The sequence below is a fragment of the Equus quagga genome, chromosome 2, assembly GCF_021613505.1.
Source record: "Equus quagga isolate Etosha38 chromosome 2, UCLA_HA_Equagga_1.0, whole genome shotgun sequence".
Classification (NCBI taxonomy): Eukaryota; Metazoa; Chordata; class Mammalia; order Perissodactyla; family Equidae; genus Equus; species Equus quagga.
This window is the reverse complement of record NC_060268.1, coordinates 103956828-103982737: the sequence shown is the minus strand read 5'-3', so window position 1 is coordinate 103982737 and position 25910 is coordinate 103956828. Positions and strand designations below refer to the sequence as shown.

The 25910-nt window shown below is 40.4% G+C and overlaps 1 protein-coding gene across 6 annotated transcripts in view; it reads right to left on the bottom strand.

Moving 5' to 3' along the window:
• Positions 1-25910, bottom strand: part of WDFY4 (WDFY family member 4) — a 301611-nt gene that overhangs the window by 113619 nt on the left and 162082 nt on the right. For all 6 annotated transcript variants that reach the window (XM_046655140.1, XM_046655145.1, XM_046655141.1 and 3 more), the window contains one exon: positions 1265-1342. In XM_046655140.1, coding sequence (XP_046511096.1) covers positions 1265-1342 — 78 coding nt within the window. The remainder of the gene's footprint in view (positions 1-1264; positions 1343-25910) is intronic.

Genomic DNA, 25910 nt, shown 5'->3' with positions numbered 1-25910 from the left:
CCCGCTCCTCTCCTCGTAGCACAACATCCTAGCATTGGCCTCATCACCCTGTTTGTGTCTATTTCTTTACTTTTGGTCCCTCTACTGAGTTTTAAGAACCTTCAAGGCAGAGCAGGGCCATTATAATCTCCACCTTTCCTATAGCCAGCACAGGCTTTGGAACAGAGAAGTTGTAAGTAAATAACATAAATAGTAAGCTTTTAATACAACATGTCGTGTTCTGTTAGCAGCAGTCATTTTCAAAAATTTTTGTTAACAACAGTAACACCAACTAAAAATTCTCTTCGCAGCCATTCCATAGCCACAAACAGGATATCTATGCTCTGCCAGCCACTGGCTAGGTGCTTCACAGTTGCTCTTAATCTTCACAGTTAGGGGTTATTATCCCATCTCAAAGACGGAACCCTGAGGCTTAGGTCGTAGGCAGACCTGAGCTTCCTCTCACGGGCATGACAGCCAGTGCTGTTTACTTAGACAGTACAGAAATCAGGCCTAGAGAGGTTTTTGAAATATCCAAACCTGCCCTCATTAGTGGCAACCCGTTGTCTTCAGGATAAAACGCAAAAACCCTAAGGTGGCAGCAACTCTGCCTGCCCCAGCCCCAGCTCAACTCTTGCTACTTCCCGGCTGCTACTTCCTCTTCTTCAGGTTAATTGATGACATCCAGCTCTTTCCTGACTCAGGAGCCTCACATATATGCCCTCCACTTAGCCAAAAACCCTTCCTCGAAATACTTTAGCCCGTATTCCTCCTCCTCCTTCACATCTCAACTTAAAGGTCACTTCGTTAGAGAGGGCCTCAGGTCTGCCCAAATTAAATTCTTTCCCCATTATAATCTCTCATTGTCACCTGTATTTGTCATGTCTATTGCTCATCAAAAGATATAATGATCTATTTCTTTGTTCAGTTATTTAATATATGTCTGTTTTTTATAGTGAAGCTATCTGAGAGGGAGGCCCATATCTGCTGTGTTTACAATTGTACCCCTAGCTCCTAACAAAGGGTCTGAGGCACCTGGGGCTCTCAATACCTCTTTACTAGTGGATGAATGAGGAGATGAGCAGATGGACAGACTGTCTGTCTCATCAGCTGCTGGAAGAGTAGGTCCAGCGCACAGGTCATGAAAGAAGGACTGAATTGTTGATGACCAACTATTGACTTAGGCAGTCTAGCACTTAAACCAAAGGGCCTTCTGATTCTTTATTTTAGGTTCAAGATAGATTCCAGTCTACTAAGTAGAGAAAGAAACTGTTGTGTTTCTTACCTGCACATGATCTTTGTATAAAGAGGCATATAGCTCCTGTCCTCTTCTTCTGTAGTTCTCAATACATGACACAAAATCCTGGAGAGGAAAGAAAACCAGTCACAGTTTAAAGACAGTTGTTATTTTAGATAAGGACTTCTCTACTCTGACCAATTACCAGAGGAAATAACACCAACAGGATTTGTTGGCCAAGTCAATCACAACCTCATGAATAAAGACTTCGCTTATGCTGATCCACTCACATACACATTCATACACTTCCACTTCCAGGTATGATGAACTAGCTTGTAGCAGATAAGCTTTCCTCCCAAGAACAACTCTAAAAGCTATATTTGAATAATCTGCTTTAAGATAGCAGAGGGCAACCAAGAGAGCCAAGACTTAAGGAGCCAAGATCCTGGAGAGAAAGAAACCTCACTGAGATGTGCATAATGCCCAATATCTGTGCATTTTCATTTTCCCTTGAGAAATCTGCAAGTTTGCAAATAGCACAAGAGGCTGAGAAGCTGAGCAGAAAGAGGCGGCTAAGAAGCAGGGAACCTTAACAGAGCTTTTGGAACTCTCAGGTGGCTAGGGAGACAAAAATTGGAGTTCAGGCCCACCAAGGCAACCAGAACATAAGGAAACAAGAGCCCCAAAGTAGTATAGTAAAGAGAAATAAGCCCAGCTTTATGCATTGATGTTCCCCTTTAAGTAGCTGCTGATTCATAAGCAGTGTGGGGCTGAGAGGCTGAGAAGGTAAGTCAAGCTTCCAGCAGCCTCAGTTTGTAGAAACTAACAGAACTTGGGTTTTGACGTGGGAGCTCTGAAGGGCTGCACCACAGGGATAAAGGAAGGCTAGAAATAGACCAGCCCTTACAAAGCTGAAGCCCAACTTCCAATGAGCTTAACGTCTGAGGACATTATGGTGATCGGTCCCTACTCCAAATACAAGCAGATGACAAAGAAAGTCCTCTCTGGAGAAGGATCACATTATCCAAAGCCTCTAATCAAGAATTTTCATACAAAATGTTCAGCAGTCAAGCAGAAATTACTAGATGTGCCCATAAACAGGACCAATAGAAAAATAGACAATAGAAACATACCCACATGTAAAGATATTAGAGTCATCAGACATGGACCTTAAAATAATGTAAGTAATGCAGTCTAAAAAATCAAATATGGAGAATTTTATAAGAGACATGGACTCTATGAAAAATAACCAAATAAAAATTCTAAATCTGTAAAATGAATTAATTGAAATTAGAAACTCCACAGGTGAGTTTAGCATCAGAGTGGACACAACTGAACAGAAGATGAGTGAACTTGAAGAAATATCCTTGCTAAAATATGATGAGATGAAAGTACGGAAATATAAAAACAATAGAGAGTTAGATACAGATGTAATATGCAGAAAGCATCTAGCATATGTGTGATTGGAATCTCAAAGGGGAAGAGAGAAAGAATGGGTCAGAAGCAATAAATGAAAATTTAATGAGAACTTCCCCAAATGGATGAAAGGCATCAAACCATAGACGAGAAATTCTACAAGTCTGAAACAAGAAAAATACAAAGAAAATCATACGTAAGCCAATCATAGTAAAACTGCAAAACAGAAGACCAAGAAGAAAACATTCAAAAAGAGAGAGAAAAAGTCACATTGTCTTTAAAGGAAGAACAGTGAGGATGTAGAGATCAGAAGACAATGAAACAACATCTTCAAGACCTGAAGAAAATAACTGCCAAACTCAACTTCTCTACCAGTGAAAATATCCTTCAGAAATAAAGACAAATTAAAACGTTTTCAGATGAATAACACTGAGAGAATGCAACACCAGCAGAACTGCACTAAATGAAACACTAAATGAGGTTTTTAGGTAGAATGAAAATGATTATGTACTGAAGCATGAAACTTTGGAATGAATGAAAAACTGTGAAAATGGTACATACGTTACTATATCTAAATGAATATTTGCTGTTGGAAAATAGTGATAATAAATTATGGGAGTTTTAAAACATGAAGAATTAAAATACATAAAAATTCTTTTAAAGAGATGGATAGGGTAAATGAAACAAAGCATTCTAAGTTTCTTTAATTACAAATTTGGGGAAAAGGGCTAATTTACATTAGACTCTAATAAAGCAAATGGGCATGTTGTAATTTCTAGAGTAATCACTAAAAGCATAATAAAAGATAATAGAAGGGAAGGAGAATAATTTAAAATAATTGATAATATATTGAAATAGAAAAGAAAGAACAAATAACAGACATTTCAAACAAAAAATAGACATTAAGATGGATTTAAACTAAAAACATCATCAATTACATTAAATGTAAATAGACTCAATGTTCCAAATAAAAGATAAACAGCCTGAGTTACGTCATCATAACAAAGTGAGCTCTTCCCTTAGACTCTCCCCCATAATATACAACAAAAAGGACATTCATAAACCAACAGAGGACAGTCACACAACACAACAGACGTCTGAGAGACCCACACAGCCATACGTCTGAAGGTGGAGGTGCTGGACTCCCCCAGAGGAAGTAGAAGGAAGTCAGGGGATCTCTTCTCTCTGCCCAGCAGCAACTTAGGGTGCGAGACTGTGCGCGACCCTGAGAGGAGAGGCAGGAGGGTGGCTCTCTGTGGGAATGCCTTCACTCTCTGAATTGCCTCCCAGCCATGGGAAAGCTCCACACAAAGGAAATCAAGCTATTGTGGGGATGTCTTCATCAATCCAGCACTCCAGGAGGGCAGAGAGTGAGGGCAGAGCAAGAATGACCCCAGGATTGTGGACACAAAAGAAAGAGCCCCTTCCCCCACCTGCCACTCCAGCTTGGATGGTTGGCCAGAGCAAGGGATCTGTGCCAGAGCACCTGTACATACATAGCAAAGCAGCAGCTGCAAGTGGGCAATCGCAGATAGGCCCTGTCAGCATAGATTCCAAAAGACAGGCATAGACACCAGAGATCACAGCAGGCACAGAATACACAGCTCCTGCCCTACAACAGTGGTGGCAGGTGGAATCTGAGACCAGACACTACCAACATGCAAAGACACAAATCCACCCCACCAAATAATATGAGGAGGTATATTAATACTTGAGACCAGAAGGAAAATGACAGGCACCCAGAAATCCATCCTGAAGGCACAGAAATTATCAGTCTACATGACAGAGAATTCAAAATAGCTATCACAAAAAAACTCAATGAGTTACAAGAAAATTCAGGGAGACTGCTCAATGAAATCAGGAATAAAATTAATGAACAAGAGAAATTCTTCACAAAAGAGATGGAAACTATAAAGCAAAACCAATCAGAAATGTTGCAGATGAAAAACACAATGAATGAGAAAAACAAAAATCTGGAGTCTTTGAATAATAGAGTTGATATCATGGAGGACAGAATTAGCAATTTGAAGGACAGAAGTTTAGAAATGCTTCCCATTGGGAGGCAATTCAGAGAGTGAAGGCATTCCCACAGAGAGCCACCCTCCTGCCTCTCCTCTCAGGGTCGCGAACAGTCTCGCACCCTAAGTTGCTGCTGGGACAAGAGAGAACTAAGACTAAAAAGAAATAAAGAAATTCTCTGAGAAATATCCAGCTCAATTAGGAAACGTAACATAAGGATTACAGGTATTCTAAAGGGAGAAGAGAGGGAGAAAGGAGCAAAGTCTGTTCAAAGAAACAACAGATGAGAACTTCCCAAAACCTGGGAAAGGAGCTGGAATTACAAGTAAAAGAAGCTAATAGAGCTCCTATTTACATCAATGTAAAAAGACCTTCTCCAAGGTATATAGTAGTAAAACTGGCAAAAGAGAATGACAAATAAAATAGACTAAGGGCAGCAAGGCAGAAGAAAATAACTTACAAAGGAACCCAATCAGGCTTTCAGCAGATTTTTCAGCAGAAACCTTACAGGCTAGGAGAGAGTGGAATGATATATTCAAAATTCTGAAAGACATAAACTTTCAACCAAGAATACTCTATCCAATGAAAATATCCTTCAGATATGATGGAGAAATAAAATCTTTCCCAAATAAACAAAAGCTGAGGGAGTTCATTGCCACAAGACCAAATCAGAAAATCACAGCTTTCTATGAGAACAGCTTAGCAAACACTTAATTGTAACATCAAAGATAAAAGGAAGGAAAACATCAAAAATAACTATAATCTCGTCATTTTAACCACAAACTCATAACACAAAATAGAATAAGTTGTGACAACAATAAGTTAGAAGGGGAAGAGAAAAGGGATGGAACCTGCTTAGACTAAGAAAATAAGAGGCTGCCAGAAAATAGACTATCTCATCTATGAGATTTTTTTATACAAATATCATGGTAACTACAAAACAAAAAACCATAACAGAGACACAAATGACAAATCTGAGAAAACTGTCATAGAGAACTACCAAACTGAATTAGCAGTCCAAGATTCATGGGATGAGAAACAAGGAAAATATGGGACAACCAGAAGACAAGTGATAAAATGGCAGTGTTAAGCCCTCATATATCAATAATCACTTTAAACATAAATGGGTTGAATTCTCCAATCAAAAGACACAAAGAGGCTGGATGGATTAAAAAACAAGACCTAACAATATGCTGCCTCCAGGAAATACAGCTCAGCTCTAAAGATAAACACAGGCTTAGAGTGAAGGGATGGAAGATGATACTCCAAGCTAATGCCAAACAAAAGAAAGCAGGTGTTGCTATAATATATTAGACAAAGTAGACTTCAAGATGAAAAAGGCAATGAGAGACAAAGAGGGGCAGTATCCAATGATAAAAGGGACACTCCACCAAGAGTACATAACACTTATATATGCACCCAACACAGGAGCAACAATGTACATAAAGCAACAATTAACAAACCTAAAAGGAGATATCACCAACAACGGAATAATAGTAGGGGACCTCAACACTTCACTCGCGTTAATGGATAGATCATCCAGACAGAAAGTCAAAAAGGAAATAGTGGAATTAAATGAAAAACTGGACCAGATGGACTTTAATAGATAAATATAGAATACTCCATGCCAAAATGGCAGAATATACATGCTTCTCAAGTGCATGCGGAACATTCTCAGAGATAGACCATGTGTTGGGAAACAAGGCAAGCCTCAAAAACTTTAAGAAGATTGAAACCATATCAAGCATCTTTTCTGACCATAATGCTATGAAACTAGAAATCACCTACAAGAAAAAAGCTGGGAAAGTCACAAATATGCGGAGACTAAACAACATGCTACTGAACAACCAATAGATTATTAAAGAAAGTAAAGGAGAAATCAAAAAATATCTGGAGACAAACAAAAATGAAAATACACCATACCAACTCACATGGGAAAGCAGTCCTAAGAGGGAAATTCATAACAATACAGGCCAACTTTATCAAACAAGAAAAATCTCAAATAAGCATCTTAAACTACACCTAACAGAATTAGGTAAAGAAGAAAAAACAAAGCCCAAAGTAAGCAGAAGGAGAGAAAGAATAAAAATTAGAGCAGAAATAAATGAAATAGAAACCAAAAAAAAAAAAAACAGTTGAAAGGATCAATGAAACTAATTGACAAAGTTTAGCCTGACTCACTTAGAGAAAAAGAAAATCTGTATTGTGCAATGTTTATTACAGAAACTAAATCCATAAATAAAGCTCCTCCCACAAAGAAAATTTCACACCTGAGTATAAATGGGAGTTAGAGCATGGGGGAGAAACTTTGAGAAAAAAAGGAAATTGACTTCAGCAATATGTAAAAGCAAAGTTTGTCACCACAAAATTGGGTTAATTCCAAGAATACAAACTGGTATTAACATCAAAACCATTCAATATGATTCACCAATCTATGAATAAAGGGAGAAACATTACATGATCTTAAAAGATGTAGAAAAAGCATTTCATAAAATGCAACAGCCATTAAGAATAAAAACTCTTAGAGCCAGCCCTGGTGGCCTAGTGGTTAAGTTCAGCGTGCTCTGCTTCTGTGGCCTGGGTTTGGTTCCTGGGCACAGACCTACATCACTTTATCAGTGGCCATGCTGTGGTGGTGGTTCACATACAAAATAGAGGAGGATTGGTAACAGACGTTAGCTCAGGGCGAAACTTTCTCAACAAGTGTAGAGGAACCACTAAGAAAAAACTCAAAAGTAATAGAGAAAAAAGCATAAAAGAAATTTGAATGCTATGTTATAATATATTCAATTAATGCAAAAGAAAGCAGTAAAGGAGGAATAGAGAAACAAAAAAGACATGAGACACATAGAAAACAAAAAGTAAAATGAGTGACATAAACCAAACTATATCAATAGTAACATGAAATGTGAAGGGACTGAACAATCCAATCAAAAGGCAGAGATTGTCACAGTGGATAAAAAATAAACAAGATCCAATTCCATGTTGTGTACAGGAGACACACTTTAGATCTGAACATACAAACACCAGTATATTCCCTATCAAAATCTCAGTGGCATTCTTTATAGAAGTAGAAAAAACTAATCCTAACATTCATATGGAACCCCAAAGACCTTGAATTGTCAAAGTAATCCTGAGTAAGAAGAACAAAGCTGGAGGCATCACACTTCCTGATTTCAAAGCCACATTAATAAAACAGCATGGTACTGGCATAAAAACAGACATCCAGACCAGTAGAACAGAATAGAGAGCCCAGAAATAAATCCACACATCTGTCAACGGGATCTTTGTCAAGGGTGCCTAGAATACACAGAGGGGTGTTGTGTGTCAATAAACAGTGTTAGTAAAACTGGAAATCCACATGTAGAAGAGTGAAATTGGACCCCTATCTCACACTATATATAAAAATCAACTCAAAATGGATTAAAGACTTAAACATACTAACTAAAACCTTAAAACTACTAGAAGAAAACATAGGGAAGAGCTTCTTGATGTTAGCATGGGAAATAATTTTTTGGATATAATGCCAAAAGCACAGGCAACAAAAGCAAAAAGAAAGTAGGGTTGCATAAAACTAAAAAGCTTCTGCACAGAAAATGAATAATCAACAGCGAAAAGCCAGCCTACAGAATGGGAGAAAATATTTGCAAGCCATATATCTGATAAGACGTTATATCCAAAATATATAAGGAATTCACACAACTCAACAGCAAAAAAACAAATAACTAATTTGTTTGATTAAATAACGGGCAAAAGACCTGAATAGGTACTTTACCAAAGAAGACATATGACTGGCCAACAGACACATGAGAAGGTGCTCAGCATCACTAATCATCAGTGAAGTGTAAATCAAAACCACAATGAGACACCACCTCACACCTGTTAGAATGGCTATTACTAGAAAGATAAAACATAATAAGTATTGCCGAGGATGTGGAGAAAAGGGAACTTTGTACACTGTGGTTGGACTGTATAAATTGGTACAGTCATTATGGAAAACAGTATGGAGATTCCTCAAAAAATCTAAAATAGAACTACATTATGATGCAGCAATCCCACTTCTGGGTATATAAGCAAAGGAAATAAAATCAGTATCTTGAAGAGATACCTGAACTCTCAGGTTTATTGCAGGATTATTCACAAAAGCCAAGATATGGAAACAAAACCTAAGTATCCACTGACAGATGAATGGATAAAGAAAATGTAATATATATATGAATATAATGAAATATTATTCTGTTATATACCTATGAATGTAATGAAACATTCTATTTTATATAATGGTATAATATATAAAGATATATAAAGATTTATATATGTACACATATATACACATACATATACTAGAATGTTATCTGGCCTTTAAAACGAAGGAAATCCTGCCATTTGCAACAACATGGATGAACCTGGAGGACATTGTGCTAAGAGAAATAAGCCAGACACAGAAAGACAAGTACTGCCTGATCTCCTTATATATGGAATCTAAAATAGTCAAATTCATGGAAGTAGAGAGCAGATTGCAGTTGCCAAGAGCTAAAGAGAGGGGAAAATGGGGAGCTGTTGGTCAAGGAGTACAAAGCTTCAGTCATGCAAAATGAGTAAGTTCTGGAAACCTAGTGTACAGCAACGTGACTATAGTTAACAAAACTGTTTTATATACTTGACATTTGCTAAGAAGATAGATCTCAGGTGGTCTCATCACACAAAAAAGATAACCGTGTGGAGTGATGGATATGTTAATTACCTCAATTGTGGCAATGATTTCACAAAGTATATGTGCGTTAACACATCAACTTGTGCATATTAAATATATACAATTTTACCTCAATAAAGATAAGAATTTTTTTAATTTAATTAAAAATTTATACATCATGTAATTTTAAAATGTTTTTGTCATAGAGTCTCTCATGAGAAAAACGAGTAAAATTTTAAAATCAATAATCTAAGCTCCCACTCAAGAGTTAGAAATCAGAGAAAAATAAACCCAAAGCAAGAAAAAGGAAGGAAACAAAGATAAGAGTGGAAATGAATAAAATTAAAAACACAAAAACATGGAGAAAATCATTGAAACAAAAACTGGTTGTTTTAAATGATCAATAAAATTTACAAACCTGTAGAAACACTAACAGAGATAAAAAGACACAAATTGCTAATACCAAGAATGAGATAGAGGCCATCACTACAGACCCTACAGACATCAAAAAGATAACAAGGGCGTATTACAAACAACTATACACACATAAAGGTGACAACTTAGATGAAATGGACATATTCTTTGCAAAACACAAACTACCACATGTCACTCAAGATGAAATAAATCATTGGAATAGCCCCTGTAACTGTTAAGGAAATTGAGTTCACAATCTAAATACTCCCCCAAAATAAATTTCCAGATGTGGATGGTTTTGCTTGAGAATTTTACAAAACATTTAAGCAAGAATTGACACAAGTTTTACAAACTATCTTTCAGAGAATAGAAATAGTGGGTACACTTTTCAATTTGTTTTGTGAAGCTAGCAAATACCCTTATACCTTTATACCAAACTAGAAAATTCCAGTTTTCACACAGTACCAAAAAATAAAACTATCCTTCAGCAATAGAGATTAAAAATCCTTAACAAAATATTAGCAAATAGAATTTAGTAACACATAAAAAGAATTATATATGATGACTGAGTGGGGTTTATTCCAGGAATGCAAGGCTGGTGAATACTTGAAAAGCAATCAACATAATCCATCATATTAGTAACTTTAAGAAGAAAATTACATGATCATATCAAGTGATGCAGAATAGCATTTGACAAAATTCAATATTCATTCATGATAAAACTCTCAGAAAACTAGGAATAGAGGGGAACTACCTTAACTTGATTAAGAGCATCTACAAAAACCCTACAGCTAACATTATATTCAACATGAAGCAATGAATGTGTTCTCTCTAAGACTGGGAACAAAGCAAAGATGTCTGCTTTAACTGCTGTCATTCAACAAAGTGCTGCAAGGTCTTAGATTTTACACCAAAAGCATGACCCATAAAAGGAAAAATCAATGAACTGGATCTTATCAACACCAAAGACTTTTGCTCTGCAAAAGCCCATGTGAAGAGGGTATAATTACAATCTACAATCTGGGAAAAAGATGTTTGCAAGCCACATATCCATCAAAGGACTAGTATCTTGAATAGAGGAGAACTCTTAAAACTCAACAGTAAACAAAGTCCCATTAGAATGTGTGCAAAAGATATGAAGAGACATTTCACTAAAGAGAATATACGAATGGCAACCAAGCATGTGCAAATATGTCCTACGTCACTATCCATCGGGAAAATGAAAATTAGAACCACAATGAGATATCATTACACACCTATCTGAACGGCTAAAATTAAAAAGGGACAACACCAAATGCAGGTGAGAATACAGAGAAACTGGACCACTTATACATTGCTGGTGGGACTATGAGGTACAGCTACTCTGGAAAACAGGTCAGTAGTTTTTTAAAAGAACTGTGCAACTCTGACAGGATCCAGCTGTTGTAGCCCTGGGGATTTATCCCAGTGAAATGAAAACTTACATTCACACAAAAACCTGTACATGAATGTTTGTGGACACTTTATTTACAATAGACAAAAACTGGAAACAACCCAGATGTCCTTCAACAGGTGAATGGTTAAACAAACTATGATACATCCATACCTTGGAACACTTCTCACCAATAAAAAGGAACGAATGGTTGATACTTGCAACAACCTGGATGGGTCTGCGCAGAGTTATGCTGAGTAAGAAAAGCCAATCCTGAAAGGTCACATACTTAAATGTCATTTTTCAAATGATTAAATTATAGAAATGAAAAACAGATTAGTAGTTATGAGGGGTGAAGTTGTGTGGGTGGGAGGGAAGTGGGAATGACTATAAAAGGGCAACACGGGGGATTCTTGTAGCGATGGAAATGTTCCTGGTTGTGATATTGTGCTAGAGCTTTGCCAAATAATACCACTGGGGGAAACTGGGTAAAGGGTACATGAGATCTCTCTGTATGATTCCTTACAACTGCACATGAATCCACAATTCTCAAAAATTGAATTCTTTGAAAAAAATAATTGAGGGTTCTATCTTTACCATTCAAAAAAAAGGTAGTCATATCCAGAATATACAAATTACTACTATAGATCAATAAGGAAAAAAAACCCAGAAAATTTCAATAGAAATTTTTAAAAAATTGAACAAGTACTTCATAAAAAAGGATATCCCAGGGGCCAATAGACATATGAGAAGCTAGTCAACTTCATTTTTCATCTGAAGAACATAAAATAAAATCACAATAAGAATATATAAAGTTCAAATAGGCTAATAATATGTTTTATGATATGGAGCAACTGGAACTCTCTCACACTGCTGAATTGGTACAACCATTTTGGAACATTGTTTAGTAGCATCTTAAAAAGTGAATATATGCACACCCAATGACTCAGCCATGTCATTCCTAGATATATACTCAACAGAAATTCATACATATGTGTTTCAAAAGACGTATGAAAGGATGTTCATAACAGTGGTGTTTGAAATCACCCCAAACTGGGAACAACACAAATGTCCATCAGTAATAGACTGGATCAGTAAATTATGACAGATTTATAAATTGAATACTCTATAGTAATGGTTCTGAAAGTGTGGTCCATGAATCCCTAGGGGTTCCTGAGACCACTTCAGGGGATCTGTGAAGTCAAAACTATTTTCAAAATACTAGAGCATCTTTGCCCTTTTTTGTTGTACTGACATTTGCATTGATGGCCCAAAAACAATGGTGAGTAAAACTCGTAGCCCAAATCAAGGTGTTGGCAACAACTGAACAATAATTATATGTATTTCTCGCCACTAGCAACTCATAAGAAAAAAATCCTCAGTACAAATGAGTAATTTTATTGAATCTCAATCTTTGAATACATCTTGTTAAATTGTCTGTGTGATAAAATGGGAAGTATGTATAAAGCACTTCTGAATACCAAAAAACATAATGGTCATTTTTAAGAAAAAGCATCTGTGTAATTTTTAGCGTTGTGAGCTGAACTAGTTGCTTGTGTCATAGTACATCACTTTTATTTGAAAGAATGACTGACAGACAAAATTACAGTTACTAAGACTTGAGTATTTGGCAGATATTTTCTGGAAAATCAACTAAGTACATCTGCGATCCCAAAGAAAACAAGTGATAGTATTTGCTGCCAATGATAAAATTGAGCTTTCAGATAGTAGAATACTGAAAAACTCATGTCTTCCTCTGTGAGCTTGACAGTTTCCCAATAGCTAAAGATTTTTCTGATAATATTGGTGGGGACCTGAACATGATTTTTCCATATTGCGTAATAAAACGCGCCAACATTTGGAAGATCTATGTAAGCCAGGGAACCAATATTCCCAATGCACGTTCCCAAGTATGTTCCAAAGTCATGTATGGATTAACATATCCATTCAAAATGCAAGATAGATCAATATATTTTAATGTAACAGAGTACAAAAATTTTATTGATAGAGATTTCAGTAACCTTTAATAAACTAACACTTGTTGAGTTTTGGTGTAGTATCAAAGAAGAGTATCTATAATTTTCTGAAAAGGCTATTAAAATATTCTTTTTTTTCTAACTACATATCTATGGGAGGCCAGATTTTCTTCATATATTTCAACCAAAAAATATTACAATTGATTGAATAAACAAGCAGATTTGAGAATACAGCTGTCTTCTACTAAGCCAGAAAGATATTAGAGATTTGGAAAAACATAAAACAACACTACTCTTTTCACAAATTTTTGTTTTGAAGAATATAGTTACTCATTAAAAAGGCTATTTATGTTTACACACATTGGGTTTATTACCATCATTTTAAAATAAAGGAATAAATGCATTATTTTAAAAATTTCTTTTAATTTCTAATAAGGTCAATATCAATAGATACAATCCACATAAACAAAAGCTCTTTGGGGTCTTCAATAATTTTTAAGATGGTAAAGGGGTCCTGAGACCAAAAAGTTTGAGATTGTTCCTCTACTACTGTGAAAACGAATGAACTATTGCTTCATGCCATGACATGGATAAATTTCACAAACATAGTTTAGAGTGAAATAAGCTAGACAGAAGAGTATATACTATGTTATTTCATTTATATAAAGGTAAAAATATAGATGCCAGAAGAGTGGCAGCTTATGTGGAGAGGGGGCTAGTGACTAGAATGGGCATAGAGTTGGGGGTGCTTCTGGGGTGCTATTAATGATGTATTTTTTTAATCTGGGTAGCAGTCACACGTTTACTCTGTTAAAATTCTTAAATCTGCATATTTGTGATTTGAACACTGTTTTCTATGTATGTTATGCTTCAATAAAATAAAAAAGTGTTTATCAACAAAGCCTCAAGGATATGAAAACAATATAGTTTTTAAAACCCCAGTTACTGTTTTGGAGTAGTGGGAATAGAGTGATTTCTTTCTTTTCCTTTTCTTTCCTTTTTTCTTTGGTTTGCAAAATTTTCCTTACTATTGCTGTTACATGTTTATACACATTTATGAGTATGACAATCATTATGAGCATTGTAATTGACATAAAATGCTGAAAAATTTGACTAATTTTACATCTAAGGCAAAAGCCCAGACTTCTTGTTAATATGATGCTCTGGAGACACACAGCAGGAGGAGAGAACTCTGGGGGGCCCTTGGACACAAAGCAGCTCCCAGCAAATAGCAAATGTGCTGTCTTGCCAAAGAGGGATGGGCCTTGCCTGGAAGGCCCCAGGGGTTTAAGTGGGACCAGCGGAGGGAGTTTCAAGCATGTGGACTTCAGCAAGAAAGATGAAAAGATATTCAGACTTCCCTGTTGTTCTGAGTGTTGCTACATGAGAGAGTGGGAGGCAAAAAGAGTAGAAGTTCAGACACCTTGGCTCTTGGCCCTTATGAGCCATGCTCCATGGCAAATTACTTAACATTCCTGAAATTTGATTTATCATCTCTGAAATGAGGTTAATAGCACCTCCTCTGTCTATTCTGAAGAGATGTTACGGAGATAGGATGAAAGAGTAGAAAGGAAATAATTCAGAAACTGAAAAATATCACTCAAAGAGACTATATGGGTGGAAGTCACAGATAAGATCAGTTAAAAAATTTACTTAGAGGGATCTCTCCAAAATTAACTGTTACAGAAAATGCTATATGAGTTCAGTTATAAATCATCTTTAATCTTCAAATAAATACCTTGTAGGGCTGGCCTGGTGGCATAGTGGTCAAGTTTGCATGCTCTGCTTTGGTAGCCCAGGGTTCCCGAGTTCACATCCCAGGCACAGACCTACACACTGCTCAACAAGCCATGCTGTGGCAGCATTCCACATACAAAATAGAAGAAGACTGGCACAATGTTAGCTCAGGGCCAATCTTCCTCACCAAAAAAATAAAGAAAGAAATACCCTATTTACAACAGCTGCAGCCCAGGGTTGTTTAAACCTTTACTTAGATACTGCATTTCCAGCTTCAAATTTACTCTCTTTTGTTAAGTTCACCCAAATTTAGTGTCCACCTACTATTTTCCAGGCACTAGAGTACAACGATGTACCCCATATCCGGTTTTGTGGAGCATAATGGAAGAGACTGGTTATGGGTATGAGCTGACATGGCCAATGTTGAGACAGAGCCATGCACGGGACAAGATGACACAGGACACAGTGACACAGGACACAGGAAGCACACAGAAGAGAGGACTTTGGTATGATATGTTCAAGGAAGTCTGCCTGGTTGAGATATTGCTTTAGCTGAATCCTGAATGAGATGTTTTAAACAGAAGTCTGATGTGATCCCATTAGGATTTTCGATAACTCACTCTGGTAGCAATTTAATGAAGGCAAGACTGAAAGTAGGGAGCCCCTGAGGACGCTATCATGATAGCACAAGTGAGAGTTCACACGGTGCAATGAGTGAAGTGGAAGAGCTAAATTCAAGAACTATATGGGAGTCAGCCCTGATTGTCTAGTGGTTAAAGTTCAGCCTGCAAACTGGGTTCAGTTCCCGGTTGCAGAACCACACCACTCGTCTGTCAGTAGCCATGCTGTGGTGGTGGCTCACATAGAAGAACTAGAAGGGCTCACAACTAGAATATACACAACTATGTTCTTGGCCTTTAGGGAGGGAAAAAAACAGAGGAAGATTGGCAACAGATGTTAGCTCAGGGCGAATCTTTCCTGGAGGTTGGGGGACTCATTAAAAAAAGGAACTACAGGAAAAGTAAAATTGGTAGGAATTAGTGACAGTATAAGAGGGTAAGAATTACTCCAAAATTTATGGTTTGCCTAACTGACTAATTAAATTGGGTAAACTAAGAAAAATTAAGAGAAATCACAAAAACAAGAGAAAGAGAGGGTGATACAAGGACATGTGGAATTGGAAGTGTCCAAGGTGGACATTCCTAGAATAAAGCTCAGATTCAAGGTCCAAGATCAATACAGATTTGTGAGTCACACGCAATCAGATGATAGATAAACCCTGAGAGAGGATAAGATCCCTCATGGAGAGCAAGAACAGAGAGGAGATTGGTGAGATGAAGTCAGAAACCTGGAGAACTAGAGAAGTTAAGGCCAGGAAAAGAAGGGTTAGAGAGGGTTAAGAAAGATCAGAAAGAGAAAGGTCCCGGAAACCAAGGGCTGTTTAACCACAGCGACTGCATCAGAGAAGTCCTGTAAGATGAAGCCTGGAGATGTCCACTGGGTTTGTTTGTAGAAACGGGTTGTTGGTAACTTCTGCAAGGGTTACTTCAGAGGAATGATCAGACAGCAATGAGTCAACTAGAGGTTTGGAGATGAGGAGATGGAGACAATGAGTATGGACAACTCATTCAAGAAACATGACCCTGAAGATAGGAAAAAAAGAGGTGGGAGCAGGGCCACAAGCTAAAATAGGAAGGATGGGACTCAAGTTTATTACTAGGCTGAGGAGAGCTTGGCAGTAGACAGGAGAAGGTTGAAGCAAAGGAAAGAGAAAGGTCACTGATGATGCAGTTTCCACGGGATAAGAGAAGAAAGGACGGGATCAGCAGCCCACGTAGAGGCTGACTGAGCAATGGGGAAGAGACAGGCTCCTCATGCTCAGAGGCTGGAGGGAAGGACATAGGGATGGGTGCAGACGTGCATGAGTTCGTAAGTGGAACCCTGGAAAGTGAGGTGGGTCACACCTGTGGGCTTCCTGATCCAGGGTGGAGAGGAGGCAAGTTGCTTCTGCCTCTCCTACGAGCTAAGTAGGGGTCATGAACAGAATGGTGAAGGTTTGGACCAGTGGATTAAGAGGATGGAAGGGGGAACTCACCAAAGGCACACTGATGGGTTTTCTAAGGATACTGATAATCCAAATGTTTGTTATCCCTTGGTCTGTACTCTCAACATTACGCCCAATTAACTAATGTGCACATAGCACTTTACAACTGACAGAGGAGTTTCCATATGCATCATCACATTTAATACTTAGCCTCCTTATGATTATTCCCATTTTACAGAAGAGTAAAGTGAGCATAAGTGACTCCATCAACACAGGAAGTGGCAGCGCTGGAAGATGAGTCCTTGGACCCTGCCATGGTGTTCCCCTCCCCCCCGTGCATTTCCACCCTGTGCATCTACACAGTGCCAAGCAAACATGACTAGACCTTTCACGTCCTGGAAAATTGTCACACTCAGGATGTGGAGACAGGAAGGGGGTGATTTGGGTCGGTTCAAGGGCAGAGGCCCATCTGCCTGGGCAGCCGTGAACGTGGCACATGGATCAGGGACAAATTCAGAGCAGAGCTCTGCATCGCTTGTGGGAGCTAAATAGCCTTTGCTTAGCAACTGCCTGTGCAGCAAAGAGTTTGAGAACCCGTGAAGGAGAACAAAGGGCCTCTGAAGGCCATCTGGAGGTTTGAGAGAGAAAGCAGATCTGGACTAAAGAGCCTGTGCCCGCTGTCCCAGGGGCTCATCAGGGAGGGGTTTGGCTACAGTATACAGATCAGATCTTGGAACGAGGAAGAGAGAGCATCCCTCTTGGAGGGTCACCTTTAAATGAGCTGACCTTAGCTTGGGGGTGCCTACCTTTGCCAGGGGCACTCCTGGGCTGGCCAGCTGCTGGTGACCCCCCTCCCCAGACTGTCCCACAGGAAGCGCCTGCTGTCCACTGATGACAGTCATTACACTTGTTTGTTTAAAGCATCATTAGCCTTGTAATCACAGTTGTGTGGCCTTGTGAAAACGAGAAAGGCCAACATCTAAGGCAGCCCCACAGATCCTGCTCAGAAACTTGGTGCCAAGACTACAGTTATAGCTTCTGGCCTCTCCGGCCTAGCACTGTACCTGCCGGGTCTGGACTAGATTCAAGAGTGAGGAACCCCAAGTCTTCATCCGCACCGTCTCTACTTTGTGCTGACATGCTATATCTCTCTCTTTAACCCTTCGGCTCACTATTTCCACTGCTAGTAATTTATCCCAAGGAAATCATAAGACAGATGCACAAATATTCACTGGACAACATTTTCCACCATCCTCTTTATAGTAGCACAAAATGAAACAATTTAAATATGAGCACATGGAAGGATGGTTCATTCCTATGATCGAGTATTATGCAGTCACCACAAATCATGCTCTCGCAAAGGGCCACCACTGGCCCTCGGCACCTCTGTGTCCCCTTTGGGCAGACACCATCCTGGACAAGAATGGATGACTTGAATAATGGGACAAAGGCTACATTTCAACTTCCTTTTGCCACTCTGGCCAGATGGCTTCATGTACAATCTACGCCACCATTCACTGTAACCCCGGTGTCAAAAAAGATTTAATGATCTAAGACAAGGTACTTGATGTATTGAGATTTTTAAGAGGAGGTTAGAGAACAGCCTGCTAACAATAACAACAATTAAATCTGTGGAGATCTGTATAGAAAAGAAAAACCAAAAGAAAATAGAGTGTGCTAGCCATTAGCGCTGTTTGTCAAACGTCTCCAGTTCTCTCCTTCTGTAGGAACATTGTGTTATCATCCTTCTTGATACCTTTGAGCTGAGAGGTGCCAGGGAGAATGTGCGAAAGCTTTACGAGCTCATGGGCAATTTGCTAAGCTCTTTCTGAACTGCCATGGCAATGCTCAATGCTCTCGATGGTGGCTGCTCCATGAGCCACTGTCGCTGAGTGAGGATATGACACAACAGACTCGTGGCCAACTCACAACGCACTTGTAGCATAAGTGACAAATAAGCCTTTCCTATTTTAGGCCAGCTAGATTTAGGGGTGTTTGCTGCTGCAACATAACCTAATTTTTCCTGAATAATACACACACCAAAAATGTTAGGAAGGGTTATAGTGGATTTGCATTAAAACATAAAATTCATATGGATTCATATTTGTGATCAGTGGAAACAATCAAGAGAGCTACACAGTGAAAACAAGGGTGAGATCAATTAAATACTATGAGCTATAAGCTGGAGCAATCTGAGCAACAAAATAAATAACAGGCTTAATGGATTATAGTCCAAATTATAAAAGAAGTATGAATGAGTCCCTACTGATATAAACAAAAGATTGAATAAATAAATTAATGGGAGAGAGGAGACAAACCTTCCGTACAGAAGAATTTCGAATAACATATGTAGATACTTCCCCCGCCAGGAGGCAGACTTTAATTACTCACTCCCCATAAGGGAGAGCTTGACTTAATGACTTGCTTCGGAAGAATCGAGTATGGAAAGGGAAAAACTAACTTTACAGTGGAGAGATCTGGCAGACACCCCCATGACCCTATGACGAAGGCTGACGTCACCAGTGATGATGTCACATGGGCGTCATGTGCCCCTGATCTGATATGACGCAGCGAGAAGGGCACTCCTCCTCTGTGGTCTGCCTTCCCCAAAATCCAAAACCCCAGGCTTATTATAAGAAAAGTATTAAACAAACTCAAATTGAGTCACATTCTACAGAGATATCTGAACAGTATACTTCGAAATTGCCAAGATCACGAAAAACAAGGAAAGTCTGAGAAATTGTCACAGAGTGGAGGAGGCTAAAGAGACCTGAGAACTAAACATGATGTGGTGCCCTGGACTGGATCCTGGATTAGTGGGAAAACTGATGGAAGCAAAATAAAGTCTGGAGTTTAGTTCCCAGGAATGTAGCGATGTCAGTTTCTCAGCTTTGACAAACGCACTATGGTAACGTGAGACATTAACAACACGGGGAACTGGGTGAAGGGCATATGGCAGTATTAAATATGAATATGAAAAGCGTTCAAAATAGAAAGTTTATTTAAAAATACTGTACAATGCAATTCTCACAACCTTTCCACCAAAGCCCCATCATGAACCTGGGATGGACGTTATGAGTCACTGCTCTCTGGGTTGGACACAGACTCATGTTTCTCTTGCGTGTAAACAACCCATTGCATTGAGTGAAATTCTCATGTTTAAAGACAATTTTTTGTAAATCTTGTCCCCTCCAGATGGAACAAGCTAACCACTTCATTGGACACTTAACAAAGAACTAGCAATCTGTTCCCCAAATGGTGGAAAAGCTGCCTGGTGGATGTATAGAAGGATGGTACAGAATTCACAAAACCACAATGGTATCTTTCCCGATGAATAAGGGAATTTTAAGAGTATTGTTGACAACTTGATTTCCATTCTATGAATGGATTTCAAACCTAACTCTACATAACACAACTCCACCGTAGGCAGTCTTCTTTGCAATTTTTTAAAGTTTCTAAATATTCACTAATTATTCCATAAAGGAAAAGCAATAACCACGCTGTTTGATTTCAGTGTCGAATCTAGATTTCTTTAGCATCTGACTTTCTATGGCCAAGGAAACAAGTGACATGTTCAAGTTACACTCAGGCGGTCTCCAGTTCATGGAGGCAGGAGTGAAAATGTGGGTGTAGAGGTAATTTCCACCCCCACGGATCACATTTTCTCATTGGTCACTCTCTCTGGTCATTCGTTGGTCACCTCTCCTCCACTGGCACAGGCTGAGAGGATGAGGGATCTGATGACACTGCCATGTAGTTGGGTGGCAGTGAGCAACAGAGGGGATCACATCAGTGTGAGCCCTTTGTAGTTATCATGCAACCAGTAACTACTATTAATCCTCTTCCCTTCCCCAGTGCGCCTGCTCAGGGCTACAGAGGCACCACCCACATTACAGCATCTGGGTTCCCCGCCAGCCCCCCAGAATAAGTTCCTTGAGGACATTGCCCCTCTCTGTCCCCAGGGCCTGGCAAATGGAGGCAATGATAAAAGTTTGAAAGCTCATAGACCCCCATCACTCCTCTGGGCCAAATTCTCCGCAGCTGGTCATTCCCTGCACGGAGTGAAACACCCAGTGTGGGCAGGATTAATGAGACCCCACAGGGCCACGTGCCAACACGTCTGGGTCTGTGAAAGGCGAGGGTCAGGAGCTGGCGGTGCTGGCCCTCACTCCCACTGCCACATTTAAACCTGTCTGAAATTCAGTATCTTCCTGGTTGCAAAACATTCAATAAACAGATTACCTACAGAGTCATTCTATTGTGCCTTCTGCTTAGAAGGCTGACATTCCTGCCTTTAAATACAAGTCCTGAGTGGAGACCTCATTTTAGTGAGATGCTAGAAGCAGCTGATGAGAAAATTAAATGCTTTCCCTGTTTGTGGATAAATCACGTATAATGTCTACACGTGTGCCCATAAAATGTTAGCATGCAACGTGCGCCAAGTGACAGAACAGCCCGGGCTCTGCAACAAGCTGTGGGCGTGGTCCGGGGGTCTTTGGGGGTATCCATTTGGATGACTCAGGCCAGGAAACGCTCTTTTCTCCAAGTGCCTAGATAATTGTACTTTTCTCTGCCATGGAGACACAGCCCCTGGATTCTTAATAAATGTCAAGCAATAGCAGAGTAATAATCATATTTCCAGCAATAATGACAAACAACTGGAGTGCAGAGTGGGTGAAGAGAGACCACACCACCGCAGTGCGATTCACCTCTCGTTGAATTCACGCGCAGATTAATTCCTATGGTGAACGGTAGTTTCTGATTTGTCTTTTTTGAACTGTGATGTTTTTATTAAATTCAATCGTCTTGAGTACATGGAGAATGACTACTTAAAAAAAAAATACTCTGGTGGAGCAAAGAACAAGAGCTTTGGGACCACAGGTCCCGGGGCCTCCTCAAGAAAGACACCCTCGCTCCTCTTTGCCTCCTTTTGGGCATCAGGGCCTCCGTGAGGCTCAGACAAATGGAAAGTGTCGCTATGTCGACCTTACCTGAATTCAGCCCCGTCTCCCCATGTTTCTGTCAGCCTCGTCCTCAGAAGGAAGGCTATTGGAGATGCGCACCTCCCCAGGCGGGAGCGGGTGAGGAATTATGGGACGGGGTCTGGATGAGACATGAATAGGAGGATCTCCCCTGGGGGTTGCAACCCATGAAAACATCCTCCCCTAAGCAGGTATTCAGACTTGAGGTTGCTGTTACGGAGTGAACTGTGTTCCCCAAATTCATTTGTTGAAGCTCTGCCTCCCAGAACCTTCGAATGTGACCGTCTTTGGAAATAGGGCCTTTCAAGAGGTGATTAAGTCAAATGAGGCCGTTAAAGTGGGCCCTGATCCAATCTGGTCAGGGTCCTCCTAAGAAGAAGAAGAGACACCAAGGATGTTCTCAGTGAGAAGACAGCCATCGACAAGCCAAGGAGAGAGGCCTCAGGAGAAACCAAACCTGCCGACATCTTGATCTCGGCTGTCCAGCCTCTGGGAGTGCGAGACAATAAGTGTCTGTTGGTGAAGCCCCCCAATCCGTGGTGCTTCGTTACAGCAGCCCTGGCAAAAGATCCCAGCTCCGTCCACACCAAATAATGCCTCACCCTGAGGCAGCCTGGACACTACAACTGACATTTGAAAGAGAGATAACAAGTGGGGACTGGAGTCTATGGGGAGGATTCCTTCTTTAGACTTTAGGGGGAGAGACAAGGCTGCCTTGGTCAGGACTGCCCCGTCACTGACCACCTCCAGAACAGAACCTTAGGCCCGAGCTCTCGGGACAGTGCTGGCTGCAGTATAGGCCCATGCCAGGAGTTTCAGAGGGCAACCCTGACCACATCCTTGTTTCCCAGGGGGCTGCACACCCCTGCTCTCCTCAGCTCTCTTGGGGGCCACTCTGGGACTTGCCAGAAGGTGCCCACTGTGGGGCTGCATGTGACTTGCAGGTAACCTAATCAACACCATCCCGTCCCCTCTCCCTTAGGCTGGGCCCTCCTAGATTCAGCCACTGTGAGTGCACAACAGATAGCTGTGGCTGCACAGCTTGGCGGGCTTCCAGAAGGGGTAGTGTCCTTAAAGTTCAGGAGAAGCAATTGGCCCAATGGAAGGTGGGGGCTCTTTCAAGCAGACAGGACCACATTTACCCAAGTGTAGAGATGGGAGAAGAAAGCGCATTATGACAAAATACGGAAGTGAACCTGATTGGAGCAAAGTATGTGCAAGACTATGGCAGGAGATGAACTTGGAAAAGCAGTGACAGTCAAGCTTTGTGCACTGTGGTCATGGGTCTGAGTCCCATCCTGGACAGTATGGGAACAAATGATGGTTTTTGATCAGAGATGTGACATGATCAGATCTGATCTTTAAAAACTCAGGACGTGGATGGCATGAAAGTGCCATGGGGCAGAGTAAGCTGCTAGGCAGGGACCATCTGCTTTGCTCTCCGTATGTCCCTGTCCTCAAGCACTTCTGCCTCTTGGCAGAAGCACAATTGATGGGTGAGGAATAAATGGATGAACTACCTTGCCTCCCACTCTACAATGGCAGCCAGAAAGCTTGGGCACAGTGTAGGCGCTTGACTGTAAATCTTTATAGACTGCTTATTTATGATCTTAATTCCCCAGGAATTCACTTTCTTCTTTTATTATTTTTCCTGATCTCATTTCTTTGTTTTATCACATGCATCCTCATCTAAAGGTACCATAAATCCTCTAGAGAGTGAGTCAGAATATAAATAAACACATGAAAATTAAGATAAGATAAACTGGATATAATACTCCAGTGATACCAAGCTGGCAGCCGACCCACAAGGTAGGTGGTTACAACTGTCCCTTTTCGTCTGGAGGGACTCCTCCCTCAACACGAGTCTTCCCTTGCATCCTTCCTCCTCCTGTTCCTCTTTGGGTCTCAGCTCAAACTCCTCCAAGAAGCCCCACTTAGGGTACCACTTGAGCCTTCCACCTCTAGTTACATTGTATGTATTTCACCGCCTGGAAGGTGGGACTCCCAGGTAGGGAACTGTGCCTTTTATTGTCAGTATCTCCTGGCCTGAACCCAAGGGCCTGCGATAGGGTAGGAAATCAATGAACGTGCATGGAACATTGAAGGAGGAAATGTTCAGAGCAGAAATAGGTGTTTCGTAGACGAGAGAGAGATGGAGATGGAGATATAGCTGCAGATGGAGTCATAAACAGAGATCTATTTTTCTGATCCCCTAGAGAGTCTGGAACAAGCGCTTGACAGTTGGCTCCTGCCACCCTCCCCGTGGACCACTCCCTTCTTTGATCTCTGTGCTCCATTTATATGGACCTCTCTCTGTTCTCAAATATACAAACTCAGCCCCGCCCTCCAGCCTTAGCCCTAGCTGGGTCCCTTCTCATTCCCCATGTTGGACGGCTACTCTTTCCTCCCAGCTTCACGATCACCTCCAAGCTGCAGCTATCACCAGCCAGCCTCCAGCATATCATCCATTTCCTTCAGACTATGTCACACTATCTAATGTTTTCTCATCTGTTCCCTTTTGCTTACAGTCTGTTTCCCCAAACCAAGAGCGGCCGCCTCATCTGTGGCCCCAGCCATGCAGCAGGTCCTCTACGGAGGGGTCCACGATTCGGGAACCATTTGCAAGAATCAATCCCACACATGTTCGTTCAATTGTGCTTTTGTTTTACTCAAGGACCTCAGCTCCTCCCTTTATCACTCCTAATTATCCTAGTAGATAAACTAGCACCCATGGACCCCTAGGCCTTCCTCCTGGGCCACCCAGGACTGGACCACCACCTCCTTTTGCTGTCTCCTCTCTCTCCTCCACCGTCAGCCTCTCTTCCCCTCTTTGCAGGCCAAAGAGCCAAGTTTTCATCAACCCCCACTGACGACAGCGAAGAGAAGAAAATTTCAGAACTTCCTGTTCTGAGACTTTGAAAGACTTTTTTAATTAACCAAAATGGTTTCTTGTAATAGATGGGTCCCAGGCGAGAGCGCGCCTGTAACTCACGTGGCAGGCGCTTCATGGTAGAGCTGGGAGCGGGGGGCCTAGTGGGTTGTGAGTGGCAGCAGCGCCTCAGGAGGGTCCCAGCCTGACTCTCCACTCCACCACCATCTGCTGTTTCATCATTTATATAGTTTGGAACACTTCTGTCTTGTGAACGCTAAAGCATTTTTGCGTTGATGAATACGTTTAAGTTTTAAATATTCGAATTTAGAGAATTAACAAAAAAAATGTGTTTCCTGCATCCATAGTTTCTAATATTTAAAAATTGAAAGCATTTCCTGGGATGATGGCATCTTGCCCCAAGCACAACACCAGTTTGGGGAATGCAGGATTGCCTCACACTAAGACATCTGATAGAGAAAAATCTGAACCTCAAAATAGATTCCTGGGTATAATTAGCCTTTAAAATAAAGGACTGAATTCAGTTTACAAAAGGATTCAACCCAAGATTCCTTTAAATGGCCAGGTTTCTAAATTAATTTCAACTCTGCTTTAATTTACAAAATCTTGATATATATATGTATAAATGTGTGTGTATACATACACACAGTTTTTTCAGAAACCTGTCTACTGTGATTCCTCTGTCACGAACTAGGGAGATAAATAACCAGACGAGAAGGATTCCTTAAATACAGGGACCATGTGTTATTCATCACTATACTCCTCACAAGGAATGCTCGTCGTTTCAATGAATTTATGTTGAATTATGTTGTTGAATTGCACATGACAAAGTATTTATATACACTAAAATATTGCGGGTTGATCTGCAGACTTGGACCTTAATTTACTTTGAAATACTCCTCAGCGACAGCCATCATATACAGCATATAAACACAGCCTGATGTTGTAATAAGATAAAATCCCATAGATGAGAAAGGAAAGAAAACCAGTAAGTCACTGGCAGAAGGAGGTGAGAAGATCTAGTACACTTTTCAGCCTAGAGAAGTCTCCAGAGGAGGAACCGAGCATCCGTCCCCAAGGACTTTTCAAAACCACATGATGTAGATTCCATG